Genomic DNA, 13,233 nt, shown 5'->3' on the forward strand with positions numbered 1-13,233 from the left:
AGGTCGAAGGAATTTTCTGTAGAGCGTTTTGTCTGAGACAGGTTTGTGTCGAGGCACAGGGAAGAGTACCAAAAAAGTTGGCAGCATTGAAGGTCCCCAAGAACACAGTGGCCTCCATCATTCTTAGATGGAAGAAGTTTGCAACCACCAAGACTCTTCCTGAGCAATAGAGGGAGATGGGGGTTGGTCAGGGTGGTGACGGAGAACCCGATTGGGGATAGGAGAATCTTCCAGAAGGACAACCATGTCTGCAGCACTCCACCAATCAGGCCTTTATGGTAGAGTGGCCAGACAGAAGCCACTCCTCAGTAAAAGGCACATGACAGCCTGCTTGGAGTTTGCCAAAAGGCACCTAAAGACTCCCAGACAATAACAAACAAGCTTCTCTGGTCTGATGAAACCAAGATTGAACTCTTTGGCCTGAATGCCAAGTGTCATGTCTGTAGGAAACCTGACACCATCCCTATGGTGAAGCATGTTGGTGGCAGCATCATGCTGTGGGGATGTTTTTCAGAGGAAGGGACTGGGAGACTAGTCAGGATCGAGGCAAAGATGAACAGAGCAAAGTACAGAGAGATCCTTGATGAAAACCTGCTCCAGAGCACTCAGGACCTCAGACTGGGACGAAGGTTCAACTTCCAACAGGACAACGACCCTAACACACAGCCAAGACAAGTCTCTGCATGTCCTTGAGTGGCCCAGCCAGAGCCCGGACTTGAACCCGATCGAACATCTCTGGAGAGACCTGAAGATAGACTCTCAGGGACTCTCCCCATACAACTTGATAGAGCTTGAGATGATCTGCAGAGAAGAATGGGAGAAACTTCCCATATACAGGTGTGCTAAGCTTGTAGCATCATAACCCAAGAAGACTGGAGGCTGTAATCGCTGCCAAAGGTGCTTTTTTTATTTTTTATTTTACCTTTATTTTACTGGGCAAGTCAGTTAAGAACAAATTCTTATTTTCAATGACGGCCTAGGAACAGTGGGTTAACTGCCTGTTCAGGGGCAGAACGTCAGATTTGTACCTTGTCAGCTCGGGGCTTCGAAATTGCAACCTTTCGGTTACTAGTCCAACGCTCTAACCACTAGGCTACCCTGCCGCTTCAACAAAGTACTGGGTAAAGGTTATGAATGCTTATGTAAATGTGATATTTCAATTTCTTATTTTTAATAAATTAGCAAAGATTTCTAAAACACGTTTTTGCTTTGTCATTATGGGATTATTGTGTATAGATTGATGATTTTAAAAAAATATTTAGAACAAGTCTGTAACCTAAGAAAATGTGGAAAAAGTCAAGGGGTCTGAATACTTTCCGAATGCACTGTATACACAGCATGAAAAACCTGTCTTTTCAAACCGTGCAAATAGATGTTTTTTCCTTCCTCTTTTTTTCTCGCTCTTTCAAACCCAACAAATCATGTTCAATTTGAGAGAAAAAGAAACAGGGAATGAGCGGGGAGCACTCAATATTTCATAACGCTATCAGCGTTCAAAGTTTAGAGTTGGGCTTGTGATGAAATCCCCAAGTCTTAAAATAACCCATGGCTAAAAGTTTTGATCTCCCATTCCTCTTTCTTGTTCTCCTCTCCAGGGTTACTGATGTCCTTCGTTGTGAATGGAAGTTGTAAGGTCTCCTGCACTGGGAGGTCCACTCTGTTGCACAGGATTTTACACCATCCAGACAATAGACAACACCACAGTATACGATTGTGTGTCATATTAAAGCAGGGAAGGATCTCTTTTATTGGCACAGAACAAAGACTCCCAAGGTCTTATCTGACCTTTTGTATGAATGGGTTTGTGTGAATAGTGGACTACTGGAAATAGTGCTAAAAGGGATTACCTGTGTGAAATTAAGTTTTACTGTAATGAGTTAATAAATTAACTAAAATTTCCTGGTCTGATAGAAAGTGGAAGAAAGTATGTGATTGGAACAAACCCAACAAACCAAATAACATTTTTTAGAAACATGATTTGAAACAAGCTAATAAGAAAAGTGTTTTATATTAGTTTTGAAACATTCAGCCCACCATTATTGTAATAGGCTGTAGGCAGCAGGACGGCCATGAGAGAGGGCATGCTGCATATGGAAGACTGAGCTATGCTCTGTGCAGATACAGTCCTGGTGTCTGGCCTGAGGCCAGCTCTCTTGTCCTGTCAGCTTGGTCCCTGGGCTGCTACAAAAGAGCTGTCAGTTCTTTGTCCAGCTAGCAACTGTGATTAAGAACTTAACAGTAAAGACAACTTCTACTTCCCCAGTGAGGTGCAAAGGTAGCCAGAATAGAACGAGGGTTGATATTCGTGAGGGGATTGGGATTCGGTGAGGTGGTTAAACCAATGGGATGTGTGTTATCTGCTTTCATTGGCTGTCATTCTGTCAAACTGACATTCACGTCGTTGTATTAGTTGCATAATACATTGAGTTGCACTAGCTGAAGCACATTGAAGGACAAGGATTTGTTTCCGTAAAATATTTGAGAAATAACTTTTCACACAGTAGATGTTGTATTTTTTTCTCAGATGAACATAATAATGTTTCTGTTTTATTTGTAACCCTTGCAGTGCATTGTCGTTGGCACCACCGTCAATGTCTACATCATTATCTCCATTCCCATCATCATTATTATCATCAATGTCATCACCACCAACTCTAGCAATCAGCATCTATTGCCATGATAAGTTGCTCAGTCCGTAATCCCTCAGTATGGTTGCAAGCTGTGCGACTGATGTAGCATTTAGATAGAGGACCCTGTTACTATGCTAGAGTGACCAGCTCATCTATTTGTATGGCCAGTTCCCTGTGCTTCTTAAAAGTGAGTGAGTCATGTGTGCCAACTATGGTGATTAGATTTGTCATCACACACCAATTTGTGTTTTCACTGAAGATAATAGATTGTTTAATTATATTGCTGACACTCCCTCTCCCTTCTCGCCTCACTTTCCCTCTCTCTCTCAGTTGGCAACTTGGGACTCAACTCGTGGGCTGAACGGTAGTCTAAAGGAGAGTCGTATAGAAAACGGCATGCAAGGAGTGACGGTCAAAGTGGTAACATTACTGGTAAGTGCCTTCTCCCTACCAACTCACTGCCATCTCCCTACCAACTCACTGCCTTCTCCCTACCAACTCACTGCCAACTCACTGCCTTCTCCCTACCAACTCACTGCCAACTCACTGCCTTCTCACTGCCAACTCAATGCCATCTCCCTACCAACTCACTGCCAACTCACTGCCTTCTCCCTACCAACTCACTGCCAACTCACTGCCTTCTCTCTACCAACTCACTGCCAACTCACTGCCTTCTCCCTACCAGCTCACTGCCAACTCACTGCCTTCTCCCTACCAACTCACTGCCAACTCAATGCCATCTCCCTACCAACTCACTGCCAACTCACTGCCTTCTCCCTACCAACTCACTGCCAACTCACTGCCTTCTCCCTACCAACTCACTGCCAACTCACTGCCTTCTCCCTACCAACTCACTGCCAACTCACTGCCTTCTCCCTACCAACTCACTGCCATTTTAGTGGCCAAAAATTGTCATCTTGACTTATGGTAGAGAGACATTTTTGAACTTTTATAGCTAATTTCCTGAAGTTATTCTACTAATTTTGCAATGACTTATGCCATGTTAATATGATTGAGTTAATATGACTGAGTGAGAGTGACTAAAAAAATCAATGGGAGACCTCCGGAGGTCAGGGCCCCTGGGCACTTGCCCTGCGTTCGGAATTCAACCATCATTACTACAAGTTTGTGGCGAAATCCTGCACTTCTGCACATCCTACACTACTTTAGGAACACACGAGCTGTCAGGAAGGAGGAAATAAATATCGCTCTTCCGTCTCTGTGTAATAGCTCTCGGTTGGCGCGGCAGTTTTGACGGTGTGCGCAACCGCTTGCAGAAGTCTTGTTTATTTTCGCCGCACTTAGTTTCTGAACGTTTTAAGTCAGATCGCCGTGTACAGCTCTACTGTGTGTTTAGAATCTGTTGGGACCGCACTTTCCATTGATTGCATGGATCGTTAGCAACATTGTTGTGGAGTTTTTATGAGACAAACTAAACTAACCAAAGTGTGTGTCAGGCGGAGGAAGGTACGAATGAAGCGTCAACACTGGAGTAGCCTTCAACAGCTAAGCCCTCTCTCGCTCTCTCTATTTCTCTCTTCAGTCCTTTACACTGAAAAATGTTTTTCTCTCATTGTGCTGTGCTCCTTTTTTTCTTGTGCTGCTGTGGATATTTTGCACAGCAGTACTTACTGTAAGGGAGGTTGCGTGTGAGTTTATAATTTTTTATAATTTTTTGAACTGTTGATTTTTTGTGGGACTACTGAAATGTGATTTATACAGTCATGCCCCACTCACTCCTCCACTGGGAGGTAATACAGATTATTGCAAATCCCGTATGGTTGATAACTGGGTTCTTTCTGGTCAGTTGTGTCTATGAAGTTGCCTCTGAGTTGCTCTAACATTCTTATTGTATGAGGTATTATTGGTTGGTTTACCTCTGTGCTGTGACTGGTGTTCATGTGGTGTGTGTTATCCATTCTCTCCACTGGCTACCTGGCAAACAGGTAGGGCCAGTGACTGACATAACTAGAGAAAAACTGCTGATGTACAACCAAATTTCAAAATTGTGTATTCTACTAATCTAACCCTCAACAGTAAATTGAAACCCCGACTGAGTTCTTAAAAACTAGCAGCCACGAGGGCCCTAAGCAGTCATTTATGTCACTTAGTGGCTAGAGCCGGCCCTGATCTAGGACATCAGTAAGACATAAACTCCAACCATACAGCTCTTCCTTAGCTGCTGGTCCAGTAACATTCTGTTCTCTCTCTTCACACAAGATTTACCTGCTCCATATTTATTCAAATAAGTTCTGCTCGGCTTCCTCTTGGCAGTGCCATTTAATCATGTCGTTTTTCCAGTCCACCCCAGCAGCTTTCCTCCTCAACTCACTTTTCCACCCATTCAGTTCAGCCCTGACATTCTCTCCCATAAAGAAGAGCCATGGTTTACCGCAGTAAATTTAGAGTGGTATTTTCTGCCTGATGAAGTGTCACATATCCACAGTAATGGGTGTTACAGGTCAACAACCACCCAGAAGACTTGTTATGAAGATGAAGTTTGACTTAGAAACTCCAGCTAGTCTTCAGAAAGTTGTCACACAAAAGTCCTAAATGACAAAAATACTGTTCTACCTGTCGGTTGAACTGGACCAGTTAATGAAACTAGGCTAGCCTTTTGGCAAATGATGGGACTGTGATTTAATGCACACAGACACAACTCTGTAAAATGTACAGTAGTGTTTTAACTTTTGGCTACACAAGGATGTTGAGCCAAGTCATGTAGTTAAAGTTAAGTTGTACTTCTAAGCCCAACTGATGTCTTGTTATTTATGTTATCACACAGGAGGATCCCTTTGTGATGGTAGCTGAGAACATCCTTGGCCAACCTAAACGCTACAAAGGCTTCTCCATCGATGTTCTGGATTCTCTGGCCAAGATTCTGGGCTTCAAGTATGAGATCTACCAAGTGGCTGATGGGAAGTATGGCTCTCCTACCTCAAATGGCTCCTGGAACGGCATGATCGGCGATCTCATCAGTAAGGTAAGTCTGTCAATCACAACTGGAGTTTGTACTGTTGATCGATGGTTTGCTGTTGACTGCTCTGGGGACATCATCTTGCTGCAGTTCTCTCAGCCCTTGGAAGCTGACTGTAGTGGAGTAGAGTCCATTAGAGTTTGGGCCTTCTTGGAAAGATACTTCGCCGCACATTTTATTTTACCTTTATTTTACTAGGCAAGTCAGTTAAGAACAAATTCTTATTTTTAATGACGGCCTAGGAACAGTGGGTTAACTGCCTGTTCAGGGGCAGAACGACAGATTTGTACATTGTCAGCTCGAGGGTTTGAACTTGCAACCTTCCGGTCACTAGTCCAACGCTCTAACCACTAGGCTACCCTGCCGCCCCAATGTTCTTCAGTGTGATGGCTCGCTTTTTTGACAGATCTGTTATGGCCAAATTATGTTTGCATCAGAGTGGGTCACTGTAGTCTGGCCATCAGGTTGACAGTCAGGCTGCTCCAGACAAAGCAGTCCCACCAGTGCAGGAGGGACTTCAACTCAGCAGGCTGACAATGCTAACAGTAGGGGAGTGAGTGGGCAGGGGGGGAGTGAGTGTGCAGGGGACAATTATATCACCCAATGGAGTAGAGAATAACCAGTAGAAATAAGACTGTTGTTGGCTTTTTTACGATCGTTTGCACAATGTGCAAGTCCCTGTTATTTCCTGTAAGTGAGCTTGCTGCAGAGAATGTAGCCCAGGTGGGCTACTTTTCAGCCCTTCATGCTAACGATAATCTGCGGACAACATCATTTAATGGAGGGAGAACTTATCTTTGATTATGGCCTTGAGTTAGAGAACTAGTGTTTAACCCAACAATCCAGACATATGATTTGTGTCATAGGGTCCCACTCTAGTGGCAGGTGTCCAAAACCATGCCATTACCAGAGTGGTGACAATGCTGTGAAATGAGGGGGAAACAGGTACACCACCACTGGACACGAGCAACATATGATAGTGTACTGTAACTCTGTCATTTGAGATTACATTTTACAATAAAGCTTTACAATAAAAGGATTTAGTTGATTGCCATGTGGAATGTCTGACCTCCAAAGGTCTGCGTTAGGGCCAGGGACCTCATTATCACAATACTTAGGTGCCAATATGATATGTATTGTGATTCTCACGTTTCTATATGTATTGTGATTCTCACGCTTCTATATGTATTGTGATTCTCACGCTTCTATATGTATTGTGATTCTCACGCTTCTATATGTATTGTGATTCTCACGCTTCTATATGTATTGTGATTCTCACGCTTCTATATGTATTGTGATTTTCACGCTTCTATATGTATTGTGATTCTCACGCTTCTATATGTATTGTGATTCTCACGCTTCTATATGTATTGTGATTCTCACGCTTTTATATGTATTGTGATTCTCACGTTTCTATATGTATTGTGATTCTCACAGTTCCAAATGTATTGTGATTCTCAGTTCCATATGTATTGTGATTCTTACACTTCTATATGTATTGTGATTCGATACTGCAAGTTTTTTGGCAATTTGATGTTCCAAACTTATTGCTCACTCCATGTCTGCTGCAGAGAGATGAGAGAGAGCATGAGAAAACGTTGTTTCATCAGTAGGGAAATAGAAGAGCTGAAAACATGTTGGCTCACTGTTTAAAAAGAAGATGGAGAACAAGCTATAGGATGACAAATACCAGAGTTTTGATGCAGGTACAGCTGACTAGCACTAACTAACCCTACCTATAGTATAACTTCTATAGTATAACCCTACCTATGGTATAACATCAATAACTTCAATAATATAACCCTACCTATAGTATAACTACTATTTGCATACCACCCTGGCTTGCTTCTGAAGCTAAGCAGGGTTGGTCCTGGTCAGTTCCTGTATGGGAGATCAGATGCTGCTGGAAGTGGTGTTGGAGGGCCAGTAGGAGGCACTCTTCCTCTGGTCTAAAAAAATATCCCAATGCCCCAGGGCAGTAATTGGGGACACTGCCCTGTGTAGGGTGTCGTCTTTCGGATGGGATGTTAAATGGGTGTCCTGACTCTCTGAGGTCATTAAAGATCCCATGGACTTATCGTAAGAGTAGGGGTGTTAACCCCGGTGTCCTGGCTAAATTCCCAATCTGGCCCTCAAACCATCACGGTCACCTAATAATCCCCAGTTTACAATGGGCTCATTCATCCCCCTCCTCTCCCCTGAAACTATTCCCCAGGCCTTTGCTGCAAATGAGAACGTGTTCTCAGTCAACTTACCTGGTAAAATAACGGATAAATCATTATAGTATAACCCTACGTATAGTATAACTTCTATAGTATAACTTCTATAGTATAACTTCTATAGTATAAATTCTATAGTATAACCCTACCTAATAGTATAACCCTACCAATAGTATAACTTCTATAGTATAACCCTACCTATAGTATAACTTCTATAGTATAACCCTACCTATAGTATAACTTCTATAGTATAACCCTACCTATAGTATAACCCTACCTATAGTATAACTTCTATAGTATAACCCTACCTATAGTATAACCCTACCTATAGTATAACTTCTATAGTATAACCCTACCTATAGTATAACCCTACCTATAGTATAACCCTACCTATAGTATAACTTCTATAGTATAACCCTACCTATAGTATAACCCTACCTATAGTATAACTTCTATAGTATAACCCTACCTATAGTATAACCCTACCTATAGTATAACTTCTATAGTATAACCCTACCTATAGTATAACCCTACCTATAGTATAACTTCTATAGTATAACCCTACCTATAGTATAACTTCTATAGTATAACCCTACCTATAGTATACCCCTACCTATAGTATAACTTCTATAGTATAACCCTACCTATAGTATAAACCTACCTATAGTATAACTTCTATAGTATAACCCTACCTATAGTATAACTATAGTATTCTATAGTATAACCCTACCTATAGTATAACTTCTATAGTATAACCCTACCTATAGTATAACCCTACCTATAGTATAACTTCTATAGTATAACCCTACCTTTAGTATAACTTCTATAGTATAACCCTACCTATAGTATAACTTCTATAGTATAACCCTACCTATAGTATAACCCTACCTATAGTATAACTTCTATAGTATAACCCTACCTATAGTATAACCCTACCTATAGTATAACTTCTATAGTATAACCCTACCTATAGTATAACTTCTATAGTATAACCCTACCTATAGTATAATAGTATTCTATAGTATAACCCTACCTATAGTATAACTTCTATAGTATAACCCTACCTATAGTATAACTTCTATAGTATAACCCTACTTATAGTATAACTTCTATAGTATAACCCTACCTATAGTATACCTTCTATAGTGTAACCCTACCTATAGTATAACTTCTATAGTATAACCCTACCTATAGTATAACTTCTATAGTATAACCCTACCTATAGTATAACTTCTATAGTATAACCCTACCTATAGTATAACTTCTATAGTATAACCCTACCTATAGTATAACTTCTGAGGATTCTTTTATTTTTTATTTATTTTTATTTTACTTATTTTTATTTATTCATTAAATACAAATTGATACTTGGAGTCAAATATTGATATAATATCATCGAAAAATAACATTGCGATATATAAATCTATCAAATGTGTTCCCATCCTTTTCTGCACGGCCTTCTGTTGTGTGAAATAGAACAAGAAGTGTGAAAGAAAGAAATAACAGAGGGCAAAATCTTGTCGCTTTCATTTCAAGCCCATACAAAGAACAAACGAAAAATCCACAACACAGACATTTTACAGTGTTATTATCCACTTTTCTCTGTGACTTTGGCCTCAAGATAAAATGAAATGGCAAACATCAACAAACAGATTATTATCTCTGAACCAACATCTTAAATGCCATGGCTGTAACTGATGTCTCTCTCTATCTATCCACAGCGAGCAGACTTGGCAGTATCAGCCATCACCATAACTCCAGAGAGGGAGAGCGTGGTGGACTTTAGCAAGCGCTACCTGGACTACTCCGTGGGGATTCTGATGAGGAAGTCAGAGGAGAAGATCAATATTTTCTCTCTCCTGGCACCCTTTGACCTGGCTGTGTGGGCGTGCATCGCAGCCGCCATCCCCGTGGTTGGGGTCATGATCTTCATCCTGAGGCGCGTCCAGTCAGTCCGCTCCCAGAATCCCCCAGGGGGACACCAGGCCACCTCTGTGTCCACCTCCCTCCAGAGCGCCATCTGGATTGTCTACGGAGCCTTTGTACAGCAAGGTGAGCTTGGTAATGGGGCATCAAAAGAAAAATAAATAGGGTACACCAGCATCTTGCAGCAAAGTTGCTTCATATATAGTGAAATGCTTACTTGTTACAATATCACCAACAACAAGACAGCGACTTTTTACCATTGTGGTTCCTTCCGTTGGCAGCAATATGACACCAACATAGATAGATCCATAGATGGCTAGATGTATATATATACAGAACCTGTCAAATGTTTGGACACACCTACTCATTCCAGGGTTTTTCTTAATATTTTTCATTTTTCTACATTGTAGAATAATAGTGAAGACATCAAAACTATGAAATAACACATGGAATCATGTAGTAACCAAAAAAGTGTTAAACAAATGAAAATATATTTTATTTTAGAGATTCTTTAAAGTTGCCACGCTTTGCCTTGATGACAGCTTTGCACACTCTTGGCATTCTCTCAACCAGCTTCATGAGGTAGTCACCTGGAATGCATTTCAATTAACAAGTGTGCCTTCTTAAAAGTTAATGTATGCATTAGTTTTGTTGTGACAAGGTAGGTGTGGTATACAGGAGATAACATGGACTTGTTCTTTTACCAAATAAGGCTATGGCAAAAACAGCTCAAACAAACAAAGAAAAATGACAGTCCATCATTACTTTTAGACATGAAGGTCAGTCAATCTGGAAAATTTCAAGAACTTTGAATGTTTCTTCAAGTACAGTCTCAAAAACCATCAAGCACTATGATGAAACTGGCTCTCATGAGGACCGCCACAGGAAAGGAAGACCCAGAGTTACCTCTGCTGCAGACGATAAGTTCCTTGGAGTTACCAGCCTCAGAAATTGCAGCTCAAATAAATGCTTCACAGAGATCAAGTAACAGACACATCTCAACATCAACTGTTCAGAGGACACTGCTGAATCAAACCTTCATGGTCAAATTGTTGCAAGGAAACCACTACTAAAGGACACCAATAATAAGAAGAGACTTGCTTGGTCCAAGAATCATGAGCAATGGACATTAGACCGGTGGAAATGTGTCCTTTGGACTGAGTCCAAAATTGAGATTTTTGGTTTGCAGAGCATGTGAACGGATGATCTCCGCATGTGGTTCCCACCATGAAGCATGGAGGAGGAGGTGTGATGGTGTGGGGGTGCTTTGCTGGTGACACTGTCTGTGATTTATTTAGAATTCAAAGCACACTTAATCAGCATGGCTATCACAGCTTTCTGCAGCGGTACACCATCCCATCTGGTTTGCGCTTAGTGGGGCTATCATTTGTTTTTCAACTGGACAATGACCCAACACACCTCCAGGCTGTGTAAGGGCTATTTGACAAAGAAGGAGAGTGATGGATTGCTGCATCATATGACCTGGCCTCCACAATCCTGATTAAGAGAATGCCAAGAGTGTGCAAAGCTGTCATCAAGACAAGGGTGTCTACTTGGAAGAATTAGTTCAACACTTTTTTGGTTACTACATGATTCCACATGTTATTTCATAGTTTTGATGTCTTCACTATTATTCTACAATGTAGAAAATAGTACAAATAAAGAAATACCCTTGAATGAGTAGGTGTGTCCAAACTTATAACTGGTACAGTGCATAACCAGACAATAAAAACAATCAAATTAGCTTTTGTTATGTCCCTATGAATGCCACACATACAGACAACAGCACAGAGGGGTTTCATTTGAAGCATGGAGCCCACTTTCCGCTATAGCATTTTAAGGGTTCCTTTGACTGAAGGAATATCAAGTATTTGAGTCTGATCTGGATCCAGGCATCTAAGATATGAATAACTGACTCCTTCAGCAACCTCTGTCAAACCCTCAACAACATCTATCAAAGTATGGCACTTTGCCGGCAACCTTTTTAAGCCGAATCGGCAACTATATTTTGGGAAAGCTGGATCCTTGCATTTTTTCCTTTTCACTTGTTGACCTTGGGCACTTCTATTGGCACTTTGTGTTTCACTCAGGGGCATGGCATATCTGTCTCTCTTTCGAGAATGATGCAATTGTGTTGATAAATATGGATTCTACTGTAGAGTGGAGGATTGTGACAAGGTTTAAATCTTTATAATGTCATTCTAAATCTTGGCAGAGATTTCTTGTAATATATATTTATTTATTTATTTATTTATTTATATGTATGTATGTATGTATGTATGTATGTATGTATGTATGTATGTATGTGTGTATGTGTGTATGTGTGTGTGTGTGTGTGTGTGTGTGTGTGTGTGTGTGTGTGTGTGTGTGTGTGTGTGTGTGTATATATATATATATATATATGTATGTATACACTGTATACACACACTATATAAACAAAAGTATGTGGACACTCCTTGAAATGCGTTCTCTGGAGTGATGAATCACTAATCCATATCTGGCAGTCCGATTGGCAAATCTGGGTTTGGAGAACGCTACCTGCCTCAATGCATAGTGCCAACTGTAACGTTTGGTGGAGGAATAATGGTTTGGGGCTGTTTTTCATGGTTTTGTTATGTCCCTATGAATGCCACACATACAGACAGGCCCTTAGTTCCAGTGAAGGGAAGTCATAACCCTATCGACACCTTCAGGATGAATTGGAACGCCAACTGCGAGCCAGGCCTAATCACCCCACATCAGTGCCCAACCTCATTAATGCTCTTGGGGCTGAATGAAAGCAAGTCCCTGCAGCAATGTTCCAACATCTAGTGGAAAGTCTTCACAGAAGAGAATTATTATAGCAACAAATGGGACACCAACTCCATATTAATGCGCATCATTTTGGAATGAGATGTTCGACGAGCAGGTGTCCACATACTGGTCATGTCCTGTGTGTATATATATATTTATAAATATACATTTTTTCATTTAAAAATATTTATATTTGACCCTATGACATTGTGCCTTTAGATCATGTTCCACAAACGCCTCTCGGAGACAAATCTCCTGGAACCTCTTGACCTTGGCATAAGTGCCTCAAAGCCAATTTAATTAAGCTCACTGAGGCTTGAACACAATATTACTCTGGTTGTCTTCTTTTTATAAACAGTTCTAAGGTATATCATTGATAGTGACACTTGGAGACTAATGAATGGGCTTTTTTTTCTCACACCCTGAATCTCTCAGATGACATTTCTGTGGTTTTAGTCTTCAAAATCAGAATTCACATAGATATTTCCTCATTTTCTTCCTGTGTAGTTAAACAGAGTGCTTAGACCTCTGCTACAGGGAGAGAGAGAGACGGATATGAAAAAGCTTGTCTCGTAGATGGATCTTCCTCTAGCTGCCTGGGCAAACAGTGGCATTGTGAACGAAAAGCTGTTGGTAGATGGAGGGTTAAAAGCTCAAAATTGAGTCAGAAATGGACAGAGCGAGAGAG

General features: G+C 41.0%; 1 protein-coding gene across 1 annotated transcript in view; it reads left to right on the forward strand.

The window, feature by feature from the left end:
- The window catches only part of LOC135511071 (glutamate receptor ionotropic, delta-1-like), a 348,005-nt gene that overhangs the window by 307,730 nt on the left and 27,042 nt on the right, over positions 1-13,233 (forward strand). Inside the window, exons 9-11 of the mRNA XM_064932571.1 lie at positions 2,961-3,062; positions 5,416-5,613; positions 9,548-9,878. Of these exons, the coding sequence (XP_064788643.1) occupies positions 2,961-3,062; positions 5,416-5,613; positions 9,548-9,878 (631 nt within the window). The remainder of the gene's footprint in view (positions 1-2,960; positions 3,063-5,415; positions 5,614-9,547; positions 9,879-13,233) is intronic.

Source organism: Oncorhynchus masou, chromosome 23 (genome assembly GCF_036934945.1).
Source record: "Oncorhynchus masou masou isolate Uvic2021 chromosome 23, UVic_Omas_1.1, whole genome shotgun sequence".
In the NCBI taxonomy this organism is placed as follows: Eukaryota; Metazoa; Chordata; class Actinopteri; order Salmoniformes; family Salmonidae; genus Oncorhynchus; species Oncorhynchus masou.